This window comes from Lithobates pipiens, unplaced genomic scaffold (genome assembly GCF_037356315.1).
Source record: "Lithobates pipiens isolate NorthernLeopardFrog02 unplaced genomic scaffold, aLitPip1_a1.2 Scaffold_22, whole genome shotgun sequence".
NCBI classification, from domain to species: domain Eukaryota; kingdom Metazoa; phylum Chordata; class Amphibia; order Anura; family Ranidae; genus Lithobates; species Lithobates pipiens.
This window is the reverse complement of record NW_027507784.1, coordinates 157,722,862-157,743,814: the sequence shown is the minus strand read 5'-3', so window position 1 is coordinate 157,743,814 and position 20,953 is coordinate 157,722,862. Positions and strand designations below refer to the sequence as shown.

Below are 20,953 nucleotides of genomic sequence, written 5' to 3'. Positions count from 1 at the left end.
GCCGCCACCGACGTGCACGCGCAGCGCGCTCGCGATCGCGCGCATGCGCCGTGCACGTTCGGGGTGTGACCATCTGTGATCGGCCGTGACTTCATCACGGCCGATCACGTGGTAAACAGCCATAACGAATGGCTGTTCACCCCCTTCGGTGGCGAGCGGTGTCTCCGTGACACGCCGCCACCGAAGAAACAGGGATGCGCGCGCACGATCGCACGCATTCCCTGTTTAAACGGGAGGCCGTCATATGACGGCCTCCCGCCACAATAGGTGCGCCGCCTGGCCGTCAATTGACGGTCGGCGGTCAGCATCTAGTTAAATAACATGCCTGAGAGATGCCCTAAACCTGCATGTGAAGTGGCACACCTATATGATGTATTCAAAATACTACAGCAATGGTGAAAAACAAAGAAAAAAATGCCATTTCAATTGTCAGCAAATGATAGCTCTTGCCTGCTTACATCGGTTTGAAAACGAAGTATTCCCTTCATTTATATCAGATTTGTATTCTTGATGATGAGGGTCTGGTATGAATGTCAAGGTGTACGTCATGCAACATTTTTTAAAAGATACTATTGCGTGTGCCCCCCACACACACCTTTGGGGTCTGGGATGAATTTTAAGAGGGAACTTCAAACAAAAAAAGACAAGAAAAAAGTACAAGATCTTGTTTAGAAATCCATATCAGTCTCTTATTCAAGCATATAGATTGACTACCCAGGATGGGGGGGGGGGGGGGTACTTTGCCAGTGGAAACCTTCCTGGCAAACACATTGTCCCCATGTTACAGAGGACAACAGGACCAGATCTAGCTTGTCTGATCTGGGGGAGTGAAGTATCAGAACACTTTCATTTTATCCCTGTGGCTATGTGCACCACGGTGGTTAGGTTGGGCTTCAGTGCCTCATTATACAGTCTGCCCTGGTCCTGAGATGGCAAAACCAAAATCACAGCCCACTCCAGCCCTAGGTCCGGCTCTGGATTAAAGGAGATTCTTCCCTACAACCTTGGCTGCTGGTTGTGGGGGGACTATGGTTGGGTAGAAGTTTTCTAAATCTGAAAGCCCTACAATAAAGGGCTCCCAGATAATAGGCACCCATATAGCCATACCCCTACTCATTTACAAAAAAATGTAAATAATCTGCTGACAAGTCCTTTAACCATTTGCCTGCCCATAGGACGTCCATAGATGCCCTCTATATCCCGGTGGTTATACCGGGATAATGCCTGCACCTACAGGCATCATCCCAGTATCAATTTTTTCTACCCGGCAATTCTGTTTCATGCAGAAGAGTTACAAATGGCTAATTAGCCACTAGATCACTTCTGCAGGTGGCAGAAAGGGGTCCCATACCCCTCCAGCCGCCACCTTTCCCAGGCTCTCCTGTTCTAGTGCGAAACCGGGGAGCGATGTGGCAGTGGCGATGGCTGCCCTGTACAAAGAGAGAGGAACTGACATCATTCCACTCTCTCTGTGTAACCCCAGAAATTGGGAGCGATGAGTAATTTGTCACTTCTGGTTCTGTCCCTTTGCTTACCATACCACCAGAGGCCAGGAAAGCAGCCAATCAGACCGATCTGTGTCTAATCGGCTGCATGGGAGGCTAGAGGAGAGATTTGGGGTCTAATAGACCCCAAATCTCTCCATAAAGAGGACCTGTCATGGCCCATGATGTTCATCCCTTGTGATAGCAATAAAGTAAGTACAAAAGAAAAAGAGTAAAAAAAAAAAGAAAAGAAAAAAAATTGTATAAAAATAAATAATAGAAAAAATAAAAATGAAAGCGCCCCCGTCCCACCATGCTTAGATGCAAATCTGAATGCAAACGTTACTTCTGCATGCAAAAAATGGGGATCGCACCACATATGTGAGGTATTGTTGTGGACGTGAGAGAAATAATTCTAGCACCAGACCTCCTGTGCATCTCTAAACTGGTAACTGTAGAGGCATTTAAAACATTGCCTATGGAGAATTTTAAAGCACTGTAGTTTGCCGCCATTCCATGGGCAGACGCAATTTTAAAGCATGACATATTAGGTATCTAGTTACTCAGCATAACATCATCTTTTACATTGTACAAAATAATTGTGTTAACTTTAGTGTTCTGTTTTTTTTTTTTAATTCATATGTTTGTTTTTCAAAGAAAATTGCATTTCAAAAACTGCTGCACAAATACAGTGTGACATAAAAAATTGCAACACCCACCATTTTATTTTATAGGGTACTACTTAGATCCCCCAAACATTATATATATATATATATATATATATATATATATATATATATATATATATATAAAATTTCTAGCAAAAAAAAGTAGATTTTTACATATAGGAGCGAAGTGTCAGAAAGTGGTTAATAAAAAGTCTCATGATGTGAATCCATTGTCAAACAAATTGTCCAGCAATGCAGATCCACGTTAACCACTATCAATGATGCCCAATGCCCACCGAAACCGGTGCGATTAGAAGCTGTCATATTTAGACATAGTAATACCACTAACGGCAAAATAGTCACCCTGCCCAGATGGAAAGTCATTGGCATGAGATCAAAAGAATATGGCAGAATAATGGCTGACTGGCGTTGGGAGTAACTGGGCACGAGTAGTAATACTTTTTTTTTTTTTATTACACGTCCTGTTTCTGAGCAGTGTTTTTTCTGTAGTACCAATAAATGGTTATATTTTGAATAAAAACAGTTTATCAGTATAGTACACATCACTGGTATTTGATGTAATGTTCTCTGTACCGAAGAAGATTGTATCTGCATACTTTGGAATAGTGCAATTAAGATTATAATTTTATTGATATTTTTCAATAAGCCATCAAATGACAAGCGCTAATAGCCACCTAAAAGTAAATAAACACTGAGCCGAGTGGGCATCTAATGCGTCAAAAACAGTCATTCACAGCCATATTGCATAAAATAAACAGTGCTTACATAAGTACTATGGACTGGTAAACCATAGCAAGGGATTCAAAGCTTAAAGTAATATATTAGTGTTACTCAAATATGTTGTAAGCCTAAATAGAGCTATAAATCTAGATAATGATCTATTGGAACACTTCTACTGTATGTTTATAAGCCTGTTGGGGACAGTATGACTAGAGATTATATATACACGTGTACAGGGAGCCTTATCGTGCAACAAATCTACATTCATTTTATTGTCCAGCTGTTCAACATAAAAAGCTATTTACATTACACATGGCTAAAAAAAAAAGGAAATTCTACTATTCTACATACTATTTTTATAAATCATATGTTAAAGTGGAAAATAACTAAATAATATCAGCTGAATAGATATTACTAAGTGATACAACTTTTTAAATCTTGTAAAATACAGTGATTTAAAAAAAAAATCCAGAAATAAAAATTGCAAAATAGCAAATATATGTGAAAAACATCAACAAATTAGAAGTGCTGTGAAAATTTTGCGGTGTATAATATGTTTGCATTGTTTTACAGGATTTGAATGCTTATACAATTTTTCCAGAATTATTGTGATTTTTTTTTTCCAACATTATTATTTGTATTTATAAATAATTGATTGATTATTTGTTCATTTTAAGTACTGTATTTTATATCTCTAGTGGGCTTATTCCAAAAGTGTGCTACTTTTAATAACAATTGTTCATTTCAGCCATCTGTTTTTTTGTGCTGCCATTGGCCCTTGCTAATAAAAATAACTAACATGATAGCTTAGTGAATTGAACATTTTCTGCTCTGTGGAGAAAGAAGAATGTCACCACTTCCTCAGATTTCCGATAAGTCATCCCCCGCACTCCCACAACCAACAAGCCAGGGTTGGGGGGAAGAGGCCTTTGTCCCCATGGGGCATTTGGGGGGGCATTTGGCCTGATATGGTTCAGGAGGTGGGGTGCTCGCTCATCCCTCCCCTTTCTTGGCCTGCTGAGAGTCTAGTGTGGATTTTTAGGGGAAACACACTCCAAAATAAACTATTTGGTGAGTCCCCAAAATCCATACTGGACCCTCGTGAGGCCAGGAAAGGGGAAGGATGAGCGTGCACCCCACTTCCTGAACCATATCAGGCCAAATGCCCCCCCAAGTACCTTGCCCCATGGGGAAAAGGGCCTCTTCCCCACAACTCTAGTACCCCTACTCATTCACCAACATTTTATAAAGTATGGATTTTGGGGGGGGGCACTCCGTTTTCTTTATTTCATTTTGGCGTGGGGTTCCCCTAAAATCCATAACCTTTTTCATTACTGGAATTCTTTTCCTTACATCCATCTGTCAGCGGCGGTTAAGGATGCACAGCCAGCTTCCTGGCCCACTCCTTACCAACCAGCTATTCTTCACATTGAATTTGAATTGGTCGATCTTTCAATCTATCTGAATATAAATCGTTTTGAAAATGTGGAATTTGTTTGAAAATTAATATCTGAAACAAAATTAAACTAAATTCATTACTATTTCATTCTGAGATTTGGATGGATAACCAAAAATTTGTCCAACTTTATATTCTTAACGAAACAAATTGCACTGTCTACTCAGCAATAATACACAGAGTTCCCCTGTGAGATGTTTAGTCCCTTGTCACTACACACTTGTAACTGATGTATGTTTGCATGCAATATATTAAACGTTTGTCCTTGGTTTTGGTTTACTTTAAGGGTACATTGCACCAAATGGCAGGAGAATGTATATGTAAAACTTAAAAAACTGTGTGTTACTGATGATGCTAAGTACAGGAACACATTCGTCTTAGTATGGTCAGTTTGGGTCACTTCTTCTTACTTAGCAACTAAAGGACACTGTACTGATGCATGACATGCCTGTAGCCCCGGAGTCAGATTACAGCCCCTGTCCAGTCTTCCACCATCTGAATGACCACAACTCCTGGCTGCCGAATGTCTTTTGCACTTTACTTGAATGAACAATGGCCTTAAGCAGGTTAGCCAGAGTAAAATCTGGCCAAAGGATCTGTATTAGTTATAAGGCAATTGTACTAATAATAAGATATGAGAAGCTCTTGTTCTCACATGTGCCACTTTTACTAAATGCTTGCGTAGAGATTTTCTGTTTGTGCTTCCAATCTTGTAATTCAAAGCACTTTTGAATGAGGGTTATTATGAGCAATTGACATTATCAAAGGACATCGATAAAAGCCGAAGTGTTTATATCATGCATGTGAGACGTTTAATTTGGGTACATCCTTCACTTTGAAAGAACCTCTTCTCTTCAAGTTGATGAGACTACAAATGCAGCTCTTTCTCATTTCTTAAGAATCATAGATATAAAAAAAAAACATTTGAAATAATTAGGAAAATAGTTCAAATCATAAATCATGGAAATTGGTAGCAGGTTTACCTAAGCATTGTTGCTGTGTATTCTGGAAAGATCTCCAAGCCATTTGTCTTTATTTTTGGTCTGGAGAAAGACTTTTGGAAAGTCTGCCATACACTGTGGGATGTGAACAAATCACTTTTTCTGGTGCATCATGGCAGCATAAAATGGGTTGTGGCTCTGCCTCCATTGTATGCTGCCATGAAGATACACCAGGAGATGAAAATTGCAGAAAGATGAGCATACAATTTTCACTTTTCCTGCCGCATTATGGCAGCATACAATGGGGACGAAGCCACAACCCATTGTATGCTGCCATGGAGATGCACCAGAAAAGAAAAATTACGGAAAGGTGAGTATACAGTTTTCCGTTTTCATGTTGTATTTGTATGTGTCCTCTGAGTACAGGTTTTGAATAAACTCTTATTAGCTTATAACCTACAAGTAAAAACACAATAATCCTATGGCTTCATGTACACTAGCAGCGAATAGTCACAATAATGTGCAATGTGCTAAACGGTAACTGTGTGCAAATACATTAATATTAACTAATGAAAATATATGTAAAAGTGAATAAACTGAAGCACAAAAACACATACAAAATTGAAAAAAGATGAATGACTTATGAAAGATTTTGGTACAAACTCACTCACTTACATTGCACATGCATGCATACTAATGTTTATGGAAAGGTTAGGGGAGAGATTAGCAGATATGCCTAGTGATGGGAAACAACAGCTGAGAAAAAAATCTAATATGGTTTGGGAACCTGGCTAGGAGATGTCTGCCATGGTTTGGTAGATTTTCTAGACATATAAAGGTGCCTCGATCCCATAAGGTGGATCAGGTAAGCATGTCTTAGCCCTTGTACACACGGTCGGAGAATCTGTCGGAATGAGTCTTATCGGACCGTGTCGTCAGATAATCCGACTGTGTGTGGTATGCATCGGACTGATTCCATCCGAATCTCCGTCCGACCCACTTTTCCAACATGTTGGAAATATTTCCCGACCAACTGGGCCGGACGGACCTAATCCGATCATGTGTAGAGAATTTTCATCGGACCAAGTGCCACGCATGCTCAGATCAAATTCCTACATCAAAGTTATTGGCTACTAGCCTGAATGTAGTCCCATTGTAACGAAATATCGTCATCACGTTCTGAAAGATCGGATTTTTCGCCAACTTGGCCCGACCGTGTGTATGCAACAGTTTCGGACACAATCCGTCGGACTAAATCCGATGGGCAAAATCCGACGAATTTGGTTGGCAAAATCTCTGACTGTGTGTACGTGGGCTTAGACACTTACACTAGTGTTTTAAGCTCTATAGTCACTTTTATAAACAATCTAAAAGAGAAATTTGACTTGGTTAGATAAGTAGGATGAAAAGAAGCAATGGCTTTTTTAACCCCCCTGACGGTATTCCCGAGTCTGGCTCGGGGTGGAATTTTCATACCAAAAGCGGTATCCCCGAGCCAGACTCTGGACTGCATCGCTGGATCCAGGAGGAGGTTTACTTACCTTCTCCCTCGGATCCAGCGTTGTCTCCCCGCTGTACGAGCGAGCCGTGCTCCGCTCGATTCATCACATCGCCGATCTCCGTGCCCTGCGAGCGTTGCGACGCACGGGGACGGAGATCGGCGCCAAATTCAAAAAGTGAAACAAACAGTAAACATACAGTATAATGTAATCTTACAGATTACATTGCTGTATGTAAATATTTCACATCCCCTTTGTCCCTAGTGGTCTGCCCAGTGTCCTGCATGCAGTTTTATATAATAAAAACTGTTCTTTATGCCTGGAAACTGGAGATTGTCCATAGCAACCAAAACTGTCACTTTACATCAAAAATGGTTTTAGACCAGCTAGAAAACAGCGATAATAAATTAGAATCACTCGCAGAATTGAGCGATAGCGATTTGTGGGGAGATCCGTCATCAAATACTGAAAAGTAATGACAGTGACAATTCTGCAACTGAGCAAATTTCAGTGTTTTTGATTTGATTACATTATTGAATAATTTTTATTATTGTTATATTATTATTTGGTACAATTATTTATAATTATTTATTATATTATAATTTATGATTTCATTTTTCAAACTTTATTATACCCGGGATGTCTGCTAGACTCTGGTTTGGACAGATTTAAGAGAGTTATTCCTAAGAATTACAGGACTACAATATAAAACGCCAAATTTTCATCCGAAATAATCGTACCGCCAGGGAGGTTAAGAGTACTAATAAGATTAAGTATAATTGCTGTGATACAGTGTTGCCTGGCTGATTTATCAGATGAGCACTTTAGTTATATGTTTATTGACTTATGCTAAAGTGAATACAAATGCTATTTTTTTTTTAAATAACAAACAGTTCTATACAAGTCTAATTTGCACTTAGCGGGCCCTATCCTCCTCTTCTTGGGTTCAACGCCAGTGCTCCTGGCTCCTCCTCTTCTCAGTGTGCCACCATAGGAAGCTGCTTCCTATGGTGGCGCACCTGCAGGCTCACTCCTGAACCTCACTGCCTGTGTCTGTAGACACAGACATTGAGACTCGGTCCACCCCCCCCAGCTTCCTCCTTACAGGATTTGACTGACAGCAGCAGGAGCCAATGGCTTCCGCTGTTCTCAGCCAAGCCTGGGAAAGCAGGGAGGAGGAAGAAAACAAATGCAGCCATCACATTTAAGAATTGAAAGAATTGGTACACTGCAATATACATATAAATGTTTGCTTCTTTTGTTTAATACAGCTTTAATTGTACATGCCTAAAACCAATATTGAAGGTAAATGTAAACTATCTGAATCACCCTTTAGCGCATGTTATTTCTAGTGTTCTGGTATCAAAATCTTTCCCATGTAGTTGCAGACCTTGAAGTCTCACTCTTACTTCAGAGGATTCTTAAAAAGTCTGTTTCATTATATGTAATGTAAACTAACTGCGTAATGCAGCAGGAAACGTGAGACCCTAGGGTAATGACTTTAGTAACTGCAGTCATATAATCACACACATAGGTTTTACTTGATGGACTTGTGTCTCTTTTCGGCCTTCTGCATAGAAACCAATGAGCTTCCAGGTTTTATTACCAAAGCTTTAATTGAACAAGCTGGGGTTAGAAGCTCATTGGTTTCTATGGAGAAGTGAGCCTGATTTAGCATTTTCCAGCTTTAGTAAATAAACCCCATTGTGTACTTAAAAGTGGGGTATGCCTGTATGTAACTGTGCAAACCTGTGAATTCAAGTTCAGAGCCCAAAAATGGAAGCAATTCACAGCCAACAAAAATCTTTTTTCTTGATGCCTTTCTTTTTAGACCTGTTCTTAGGGTTATTTGGGGCGCTGATTCAGATAATTGCTTTGCCTAGACTGCATCAGCTCTAGTTTCTTAAATATGGTCAAATGCATATAATTTTTTGTCTGTTTTTGCAAAGAGATTGCTGATCAACACTTCTGTTTCCTAGTTTGTGTTTTTGCATACAAGTCAACAGATATAGTAAGAGTGTTAACGTACTTCCAACTGTAATTTTACATCGGAAACATTGGATTCTAAAGTGTAATTTATTAACTGTATTATAGTTATAATAAAGAAAGGTAGATGTGCCCCGATAGGGGCCCAATAGCGGATCCCGATTGTGAGACAATTGTCACTCAGAAAAAAATCAAAAGGGGATCCTGAGCGAACGGGTGCTCGTTTGCCGGCCGGTATATATGTTGTTTTTTTTTGCTGTGTTTGTAAGTGTTTTTATCCTTATTTATTAAGGCGGTTTACCAGGTTTACACTATGGGAAGTCCCTTTTGCTTTTTTTCTGAGTGACAACTGTCTCACGATCGGGAGTCTCCTCAGTCAACCGTTGGGGGTGTGTGTTCCTGACCTGCTGTGGTTTGTGAATTTATCATACGGGATCTGCCATTGGGACCCTATCGGGGTGTTGATTGCAAGCTGGTTGATGCTTGCCTTTGGTAAGGGTGCATTCTTTATGGTGGTCAACACTTTGTGGTGGCAGAAGATTGCATGAATTCATCACATTCACCTATTTATTTATTATTTGGACTAAAACTTGAATTTTTGTCACACACGATATCATTGTTATTAATTTTTATTCATTTACACATTGTATTTTACATTTGATTGTTTGTATACCAATTTATTTAATTATTTATTATTTACCTCTGATTTACAAATAGGGGTGTCACTGTCAGTGCAGCTACCTTCCTTTATTTTACTGTGTTTTTTATGTGTATCATACATAGTAGCTGCTGCTATGCATCATTTTATAATTATTTAGTTAGGAGCGCAGTATCTTTCTCTTTTCCACTTGCTGTATTATAGTTATGATCGTATATAGGAGGTGTATAAATATTACCACTCACATTGTTTAATTTTTGCAGATTGAGCACCATAGAAGTTATGGCTACTTCACGATGATGTTGCCTCAATCATCCCAACTTATTTTTCTATTTTTATATATTGATTTTTGACAGGTGACCAGAGTGAATACTATATATGGCATTGCTATATCTCAAACACTAGAGCTAATAGGAAAAAATTGGTGCCATTTTTTTGGATTCAGCAAGTCAAATATACCCAGGAACAGGTCTAACATTTGAGGCACCAAAATGTGTGCTGGCCTCTGTAACCTGCCTGCCCACTCAAAAAGGGAATGCTAGTAGGTCAATTGATATCAGAAGAGGCATGGATATGAGAGTAAGGCCGCGTACACACGCGCGGACTGTTGGCCCAACTTTGTCCGTCCAACAGTTTGAGCGAACAGTCCGCTCAAACTTAGCATGGACGGACATGGCCACACACGACGGACGAACAGTTTGCTGAAACCGTGCGCGATGACGTGAACGGCACGTACGACGGGACGAAAAATACGACGTCCTATACACTGCAATGCAACCTTCCGACGTGGAAATCCTTTCTGAGCATGCGCGAGACTTAGTTGGCCGAACAAGCCTACACACGAGCGAACAGTCCGCTGAAACCTTGTTTCAGCGGACAGTTTTTCGGAATTTCCGTAAGACCTTGTTCGGCCAACTGTCCGCTGAAACTGTCCGCTGAAGCCCCACACACGAGCGGACTGTCCGCCCAAACACTGTTCAGCGGACAAGGTTGGGCGAACAGTCCGCGCGTGTGTACGCGGCCTAAGGTCTGACCAGTAAAATACCTTTCTGTTGAAAGATCTTTCCAAAATGTGTACACTGCCTGAATGGTCATGTTTGTTAGACATGTGCATGACAACAATTTTTAGTTTCATTTAGATTCATTAATCTAGTTATTTTGTTACCTTAAATCCAGTTGATTTATTCAATTCGTATTCAGGATTCGTATTCGGAATTTGTGTTCATTATTTTCATTGAATTTAACGTTTTATTTTTTTCAATTCAAAACTTTTAAATTGATCAATTTGGAATCGGTTGAAGCCAAAATTTTATATTTTTTCAATTCAAATGCGGCAAAGTGAACAAACAAAAGGAAAATCTTCATCAAATGATTACAATGACTCTTTAAATCGCCTTTGGCTTAACAAAAACAGGATTATTTCAAAATATAATAATAATACTAATAATAATAATAATAATAATACACACAGTCTTTGATTTCAGAAATATGTTTACAGTTCAAATTCGAATGGAATTCGATGTTAAATTCGATTTAAATTTTAATTTCCGAATTTCCAAAATTTGGACGAATTTAATTTTAGTTATTCAGAGCATTCGTTAAACTAGTTTGGGTATTTGGATATACGCGAATCTCCAAATAACGAAAAAATGTGTCAGAATATTCAGAATGTAGTATTTAGTAATTATTATAAATCTCTCTATACATCCAATAGAGAGCAAGGGAGGGAGAAAATTGATGATTTTCTCCAGGAAATATCAACCCCGACCTTATCAACAGAGGCTAAAAGAAAGTTAGAAGCCCCAATTTCGCTGCAGGAAATCCATTGTGCTGTAGCTGGGATGTCCAATCGGAAATCCCCAGGTCCAGATGGGCTCCCCATAGAAATTTATAAAAAATATGGGGAGGTTCTGCTCCCGGAATTACTAAAAACTTTCGAGTGGGCACTATCTAGTGGGGGTCTCCCCACATCAATGTCGGAAGCCAACATCATTGTAATTCATAAGGAGGGAAAGATCCGTTAGAACCTTCATCTTAATGCCCTAACTCTCTTCTCTGTACGGACATGAAAATTTTAGCTAGAATTCTAGCAACTCATCTAATCAGACACATACAAAATCTGATACATCCGGATCAGTGAGCGTTTATACCCAATAGGTCGACCAGCGTTAATATTAGGCGAGTTTTCTTAAATATGCAGATTCCAACAGATGAGGAGGGTTCACGGGCTGTGTTAGCCTTGGACACAGCCAAGGCCTTCGACACCCTAGAATGGGATTATTTATGGAGAGTACTCGAGAGTTTTGGCTTTGGCTCTTCATTTATTAGGTGGGTGAAAATACTTTATACTGAACCACACGCAAAGGTAAAGATCAATAATGAATACTCAAGTCTTTTTCGGCTTGAGAGAGGAACAAGGCAGGGATGTCCCCTGTCTCCTTTATTATTTGCCCTTGCAATTGAACCCCTGGCAATAAAGACTAGTTCAATGACCGAGGTACAAGGATTTCGGAGGTTGCAGGAGGATAAAATATCGTTGTTTGCAGAAGACGTCCTTTTTTTTTTTTAGGTGATGTCCAGTCCTCACTGAAAACTGTGATACAAATGGTCGGAGAGTTTGAACGGGCTTCTGGTCTGGTTGTCAATTGGGAAAAATCTGCCTTATTGCCAGTTGATCCTCTTGGCAACCAGACCTGTGTAGAGATCCCCAAATTAAAAATAGTGGGAAAATTAAAGTATCTGGGCGTTTGGATTGACAGGGACCTAAACCAATACCTTAGGGATAACATAAGTCCATTGTTGCTTAAATGGAAGCAAAGAGGAGATACTTGGAGCCGCCTCCCTCTGTCAGTAGCTGGGCGCTGTAACCTAATAAAGATGATTTGGTTACCTCAGATCTTATACTTCTTTCACAACTCCCCAGTTTGGATAGACCATAAATGGTTTAAACAAATAGAATCTTTGTTTAGAGACCTGATATGAAAAAAGGGTCAACCTAGGATCAGTTTACAAACCATGCAGTAACCATTAAAAGAGGGGGGAGTGGCGGCTCCACATCCTAGGACATATTTTCTTGCATCCCGGCTCCAACACTTGGGGGGTTGTAGAGATTATGAGGGTGGGAATCCCAATAGGAGTTTAATGTTGATGAGGTCAACGCATAACTACTTGAGGTTCTGGAGTCAGAGTCATTCTTCCATAAGTGCCCGACGTTTAAATTGATTAAATAAGTCTGGCAGACAGCGAAGCTTTTACTGGGGTATAAGGGGATATCAGAATATGTTCCTTTATGGAACAATAATAAACTGCCAGAACTAAGTAATATAGAGAAATCAGTAGAATGGGAACGGCAGGGCATTAGACGCTTACGACAGCTATACGACAGCAGTGCCTTGAAAGCTTTTTCAGATTTAAAACAAGAATTCAATATCAAATAGTATCTTTTATAAGTAATTACAACTTAGGCACGCAATCCAAACCCAGTTCAGGTCACAAATAATTGAATGGACTCAGCTTTCGATTTTGACCAGTATAATTAATTCAGATGTATCTAAAGGCCTAATCTCTAAAATATATACTAGTTTGGAAGCTAGAACAAAAAGCAGAATAGAACTTTCTAAGAGTAGAGCTAAATGGGAAAGAGACATAGGGGCAATAACAGAGGATTGGGGAGAAATCCTGCAAAGAGGAAGGTTGGTCTCAATCTCTCCCTCACAGAACGTGTCACACCTATTTCTGCTCCATAGGGTATACTACACTCCAGAAAAATGTTTAGTTTTGGATGGAAACAAGATGATCATTGCCCTAGATGCAGAGCATCAGGGGACTTCATCCACATGCTTTGGAGATGCCCAAAGCTATTTAAGTATTCGATTGAAGTAGTAGACAGTATAAATAAAATCTTTAACGCTACCCTGGATCCTGGCTAGATGACATATTTATATTTTTCCCCGTTTTTCATTCTTTTTTCTTTTCTTCTTTCCTTTTTTTTTCCCTGTTTCTCCCTTCTTTTGTAAATTTCTCTTTTTTCGTATAATTAGTGGATATAAGTACACTTATATGGTGCAGGGATGGGGGGAAGTTAGGAAAAGGGTGGGAGGGTTTGGGTGGCTGAGGAAATAGTATTGTTATCTGATATAATTTAGAATATTGTAACATTTATGTTGTGAAGAAAGGGTTATTCATAATTGCTATTTTTTTATACTGTAATTTCTGTTATTGCTATGTTCTTGGTGTTAAATTATTATATAAACGAATAAAAAAATTATTAGGATAAAAAAAGAATAGTCAGAATGAAAAAAAACTCACATGTTTAATGTTTATATCAATGCAGTCTGGTGGGAAGTCAACACTGATGTTCACCTAAGTTCAGTTGGCTAGGCTGTCCAGTATCATCCATAAAAGTGAGGTTTGTTGCCACATCAACTAAAGTCACCCAGATCTGCTGAGGATTTCTGAAAGCTGATGTTTATGAGTATCTTAAACCACAGTGACCACAGGGCCCACAAAATGGCCAGTTGCAATAACAGATAATACCACTAGATGATGATCTCACCACATGGCCACTTTTTTTAGCTTTAGTGCATTGTCACCACTTATTAAACTACTTGTTCCTTGGTAGTCTTTCAATGCTGTTAGTTGACCAGTTTTTATAAAATGCATATATGTGTAGAAAAGTTCCTCTGTTGCCATTATACATAACTGCCAATGCATATAATAATTTGATAATATCTGCACAGTACGCCACTCTACCCAGCAGTACCTTTTTTATAGTAACAAAGTCTTATTGATCACTTCTATTACCACTTTGTAGATTTATAAAGAACAGCTGAACACGCGGGTGGTTCTGGTCGCCGTAGAGACATGGACAGATAAGGACCGCATAACAATCGGCCCTGACCCCCTGAAGATGTTACATGACTTCTCCAAGTACAGACAGAATTACATTAAACAACACGCCGATGCCGTACATCTTCTTTTGTATGTACCTAACAATAATTATATATTTACAGCAAAGTGAAATTCAAATTTATTATTGTTTAGGAGACATTCTAAAGTTTCTGACATCTAAATCACTTCTATTTTATTCAATAAATATGCATTTGTTTTCTTAACATTAGGAATGGAAATTTCCATTACAAGAGGAGCAGTATGAGCTACTTTGGAGGAGTGTGCTCGATCCCTAGAGGTGTTGGAGTGAATGAGGTAATATTTTTTATAAAACATTCAGAGGGTAATTTCTACCACCACAATTGTAACATTCATCTGTCCTGTGATTTAGCACTGTGTCCCCCCTCACGATGGGGCCACACACACTTCCAGGTCTCACCTCTTATCTCTCTTTATTGGCACAGTAACCAATCCGAAAACAGCTCTTGGTGCGGGCTTAAATGGAGAGGTGAAGCATGGCTCAGCGTTCCAGCATAGTCACTATGCCTACATTAACTCCACTGCTGCAGTATTGTTACTTGTGTCCTTGTGCTTGCCTTAAGTCCTCTGTTTTCTTCATTCTTCTTCTAGCAGTATTTTTTGTACTCCTGCACCTCTTGTGCTCCAGTGACCTCAGTGTGCCTCTGTATGCCCCATGACTCCATTGTAACCCAGAAGATCATGTGTCATCCAATTACTCCTGTGCTCCCATGTGTAACTTGTGACTCCAGTATACCCTAGAGCATTTTGTGACATCTAGGAACACCACTGAATATCCTGTGACAACCAGTGACTCCAATGTGCCCCTGTGAGCCTGATCATTCCAGTGCACCTCAGAGCATCCTTTGTCATCTAGTGCATTTTAGTGGGCCCCTGACCTCTAATATGCTTCTGAATCACCTGATCAGTCCTTCTCTCAGTGGATATGTATCTCTGTCCGTGACAATAATTTTAGCAATGTCTGTTTTGGAGTGCTGTATATGTATTTCCATGAGCAACAACTTTTATATAACCCTCTTGCTGCTGTGTTTAATAGATCTTTCTCTATTGAAAATGCTAAGTTAATAATAAAGCTGTCCAAAAGGCCCTTTTGACATTATCAACAGTACTAGGCACAAGGTTCTGTGGCTTCCAAGGCAAATATGACAAAGTATGCTCCCCCAACACAGTGCCCAAGGTGAAAGGCTTTCCTACTTCTACCTTGGCCTGGCCCTGGTTGATTAAAAAAGCATCTGAGCCAATAATTTTAGTCTCCTCTAACTGTAATGTACTGCTCCAGACCTAATATCCCCAAACCCTGTATGCCTTGCAGCAAACATCTTTCTCAATTTCTTCCTGTGTCTAAACTCATTTTTCATAATCCCTCCTCTACATCAAAACACCCCATCCTCCTATAACCCTTCTTTATAATATGTCCTCACCTATTTAGTGATTGTAATGAGTACATCATCAAGCTGATGGTGTTAGAGAGGGCTTATGGGTATGAAGAATGACCCTGGAGTGGTTGCTATGGACCATGACACTTTACATAACATCACTGCTGCATATGTCTGAGACAAAAAATGGTGGTCAGAGTTTGGCTGTATCAGAATAGCTGACTACAATGGCAGCACTATTATTAGTAGTAATAGCAGAAGTAGTGGAAGCCTTAATGGTAGTAGTGGTAATAATAACAATGGGAGTGACATTTATATGCTTGTAAACAAAATGCAACTATTAGTGTCTGGCTTTCACCTTGTTCTTGTTAACCAATTGCGGATAACCGCATTGTAAAAAAGCTTTGGTAGGGTGGCGATTTGCGCCAGATCATGTACATATAAGTGATCCGGCATTTCTGGGTAGGCGCACACCCTCCTCTTCATCTGTACTGTGATTCAGTAAAGCACAAGTTGGTCAGCAGGTCCCGGGAATGATTTATGGCCTGGACCTGCTGATCGGCTTAAGGAATCACAGTAGGTTTACTAACAACACAGGGCTCTGTACACAGAGCAGCAATGTGGCTGTTTTTTTCTCTCTGCAAAGAGAAAAAACAACCACATCTCTTAGTAAATGTAGCACATATTACATACATTACACATTGTTAGGCATGCAGTTAACACTTTGATTGCCACTAGATCTCAACCCCTTCCCAGGCAGTGTCATTAGTACCGTGACACCGTATAGTATTAGCGCTGATCAATGTATTAGTGTCACTGGTGATGTCATTGTCAGTTAGTCAGTTCCCATTCCCACTATAAGTCGCTGATCCCTGCCATTACTAGTATTAAAAATAATAATAATAATTCCAGTATACATACCATTATTTGTAGACACTATAACTTTCATGCAAACCAATATAAACTTATTGGGATTTTTTATTTTTCAAAGACGTGTAGCAAAATACATTTTCGTTTAAACTTATGAAGAAATACTTTTTTTTTTATTGGACAAGTTTTATAGCAGAAAGTAAAAAAATACTGGTAAATATTTTTTTTAATTTCTGGTATTTTTTTACTTTTATAATAATAAACAAAAAACTCAGTGGTGATCAAATGCCACCAAAATAAAGCTCTATTTATGTGAAGAAGTGTTGCATGACCATGCATGCAATTGCCAGTTAAAATTAGCACTGTGAAGATTAGCAAAAAACACCCTGGTCATTATTATTATTAAATAGGATTCATATAGCGCTGACAATTTGCACAGTGCTTTACAACATGAGGGCAGACAGTGCAGTTACAATACAATTCAATACATAAGGAATAAGAGGGTCCTGTTTGCTAGAGCATACAATCTAGAAGGCAGGGTCAAGTGATACAAAAGGTAATAACTGTGGGACATGAGCTGATGAACAAAAAAAAAGTACAGTTGTTAGGTGGAGACATGATAGACTTCTCTGAAGAGAAAAGTTTTCAGGGATCGCCTAAATGTGCATAGAGATGGAGATAGTCAGATAGATTGTGGTAGGGAATTCCAAGGGATGGGAAAGGCTCGGGAGATGACCTGGAGGTGAGGATGGGAGGAGGTGACGAGGGAGATAGAGAGCAGGAGGTCTTGGGAAGAATGAAGAGAACGATTTGGTTAGTATTTTGAGACTAGGTTAGTGATGTAGCTGAGTTGTGGATGGTTTTGTAACTTACTGTTATAATATTGAATTTTATTTGTTGGGTGAGTGGTAGCCAATGGAGGGATTGGCAGGGAAGGGTGGCGGACACTGAGCGGTTTATAAGGTGGATGAGCATGGCAGCAGCAATCATGATGGACTGAAGGGGGGATAACCTAGAGCTTAAGTGGTTAGAGATTTTAATTGCAGTAGTTTCTATACTTATATTTACCTGAAACTTCAGTAACAAGATTTCCTCACAGCAATTCCTGCCTCCACCCTCCTCCAGACAGCTACAAAATACCACATAACACACGGACTCCCTACTTGTCTGCCTATATTACTGATAATCGTTTCCATCAGAGAATTTTACCACCATTTGGCTTTATAAAGGTTGAGTAGCTGGGCAGAGCTGGAATTTCTGGTGGAAATATCTTAACACTAAACTCCATGAGATTTATAAGAAGTAAGCATGCAGCTTGCCAGGAATATCAGAAAGCTGAAAAAATGTGGTTTGACTGGAAATGGATTTAAAATTGTCTTGTATCAAAAAAATGTGTTCTACCTTGTGTGTTTTTTTTTCTGCAGTATGGTTTCCTGATGGCCATGGCACAGCAGCTGGCACAGAGCTTAGCGCAAAACCTCGGTATTCAGTGGGAACCAGCTTCTCGAAAACTGAAACCAAGTGAGTATGAGATTGCAGGGGTGTAACTATAAATCATCGTGCCCCATAGCACCAAATTTTGATGCCCTTCCACTAACTCTCTCTTTAACAGCTGGCAATGTCAGGTGAAAAATGTAAAGTCAGCGCTTAGCAGAAAAAAAATAAAGAAAACAGCAGCTAGTACTAAAAGGTCAATAAACCAAACCTTCTCAGTAAAATAGTAAAAACAGTTCTGCGCTGAAACACAGCAATAGATAAAATCAACAAAAATGATGTCACAAAACATAAATATATCCAGTGAAGAATCCAAGTGAATAAATGGTTACTGTTTCTTTAAATGGCACGGAACAATAATGTGTGAAGGATATATGTGCAATTTAAAAGCAAAACAAATAAATAATATATGTCCCTTTAAATAGCATGAAGCATTAGTGTGTAAGTAATATATGAATTAGTTCATCTATATATCATGTGACCAGTCCGTGGGAAAAAAAATGTAGTTTGAAACGTATAAAAAATGTGGATGTGTCTCCTTTAAACATATATATCCGGATGATTCTAGTCCACCTATGCACTTCTCTATAGTGATAACCACCACCAATACACCGCACTCACCAGAAAATGTGGTTAAATTATAGGCAGCATATAGGCATTTCAATATTTTCTCAAGAAGGATGGATCACAGCATCTTGCTCTCAAGAGCGGTCCCTTTAAGGATAGTAACCCTCTGGTGATGGTATCGGTAAGGCTATCGCTTTCCAAGGCCAGCAGATATGTAGTACACCTGGGTACAAGAATTGCTCACAAGCAGAGCCATAATGCTTGATTTACTAAAAGAAAATACTGTAGACTGTGCACTTTATAAAGTGCAATTTCACTCTGCAGGAGCAGTTGCTCCAGAGCTTAATAAATGAGCAGAAGTCCTGTTAACTTCCATCATCTAATCATGTGCAAGCAAAAATGCTGTTTTAAAAAAAAAAAATCTTCCTTGCATGTGTAGCACTTACCCCGAAGGAGCAGCTGAATTTTTCTGGGCTTACCGATTACCTCCACCAGCTCGTACTTGTTGTCCTTGTCTAGGGGTTCCCAGGGTTGATGACCCAGTAACTGTAGAGACCGACAATTGAATTCCTTGTTAGGATTTTTATTTTTCATAAAACAGTTGAACAAACTCAGTCTCTAAGTTGGGAATATAGGGTATCAGGGTAAAGTTTAGCTCAGGTGCTTAGAACTGTTGACTTCAATAAAAGTCTCTCTCTGTACATAATCCAGGGAATAGCCACTCGCAACTGGATTCTTTAACTGTTGGATAAATCCTTGACCTTGGATCTAGCAGCCAACAAATAATTCTAGCTTTTCAAAGTCTCTCGCACAAACTTGGTTGAAAAACTTAGTTGTAACCGGAAAGGATAGAGGTAGGAACTTTTCTTACTGTGCCAGAATCTTGCAGCCGGTCCGGCGATACCGTAATAAATGTGGATTCAATCAATGTCCATGGCAGCTCAGCTTCCAGGATCTTACCGAGCAGCCAGCCTAGTGCGTGGCCCTCTTACTGAAGAGTCCTCCCCTGGTTGCATGTAGAGTTGCTGGGCCTCTCCAAATCCGAGATGGCACCGGAACACCTTAGAATCCTCCTTCCAGTTACTGCACCTTGAACTAGCCAGTTCAGAGGCTCGGAAACGGATGGATCCGCACCCCAGGCCATGAGGGCCCATGGGAGCTGGTCAGGAGGACCAGGACCACGGAGTCAGCAGCAACTTCTGGACCGGAACCCATAACCACGTGACTTCAGCACCTTAAGTACCCTCTCCCGGAATACACAGCGAGACAAATGCCCACTGATTGGCTCCGAGAGAGAGATTGGTACCCAATACCTCCAACCAGACTGCGTTCCAATGCCTCTCACAGGTGCGAACTCCACCTATGACCAGGCAGAACCTTAATACAGCCCAACTAAACTGATGCCAAAGCATCATTTAGAACAATTAACCCCAAAACTCAACAACAGTTTTGGGCAAAAACTAGATTTATAGACATAGCGCATACTCATTTGGAGTACCGGCGCTACACACTCCCCTCCGTCATTGAGACGATGTCCTCATCATCTCGCTAAAGGAAAACTTCCAAACACTACAAAAAAAATGGTTAAGCACCTGAGCTTTTGAGGTGTTGGGATGAGGAAGGGAAAAGGGATAACAACATGTTTAAGATTTGTCACAATAAAACAGTTCACATTAAAAGACTGTACGCATACCACCCAAACCTATCTATCTACACCACCCATTCTCCGATAGCTTGACAGACGATCTTGGTGAATCCTGAAAAAGAAACACAACAGCAACACAAACACATTATGCTGTTTGTTAGAAAGCAGAATTCTATCCCATACTCAATAGAATTATCTCTTCTAAGTCTAAAACCTTTTTTCTTCTTCTAAAACAGCTAAATACTTTACTCTGTCTTTTCCTAAAACCAAAGAGCCATTACATTTTGAGCTGACCCATGCCACCTAGTGGTCAGAGCCGCTGTAACTGCAAGTCTTTTCCTGAAAATAAGTACTGTGACCCATATGGTAATCTTGACACGCAGCTCCCTGGTGACTGACCTGTCTAAAATACCCACAGTCCTTGTACTTTCAAGAAAAATGCAATAAAGAGGGAGAGAAACTCTTCTTGCAATCAAAGGCTCAGTTCAAAAAGCAGTTCACCAGTAAAATTGGGGATCTGGCAAAACTAAGTCTCTTCCATGTTCATCCACGGTAGTGATGAAGTACATGGCACTGTCTTTATCTGGCCTGCAAATGACAACTTTGTCCGCATAAATGTGCCAACCATAGCTCCAGTGT

At 39.8% G+C, this 20,953-nt stretch overlaps 1 protein-coding gene across 5 annotated transcripts in view; it reads left to right on the top strand.

The window, feature by feature from the left end:
• ADAM23 (ADAM metallopeptidase domain 23) overlaps nt 1–20,953 on the top strand; it is a 318,865-nt gene that overhangs the window by 230,439 nt on the left and 67,473 nt on the right. For all 5 annotated transcript variants that reach the window (XM_077448514.1, XM_077448511.1, XM_077448512.1 and 2 more), the window contains exons 11-13: nt 14,247–14,413; nt 14,554–14,638; nt 18,033–18,129. In XM_077448514.1, coding sequence (XP_077304640.1) covers nt 14,247–14,413; nt 14,554–14,638; nt 18,033–18,129 — 349 coding nt within the window. The remainder of the gene's footprint in view (nt 1–14,246; nt 14,414–14,553; nt 14,639–18,032; nt 18,130–20,953) is intronic.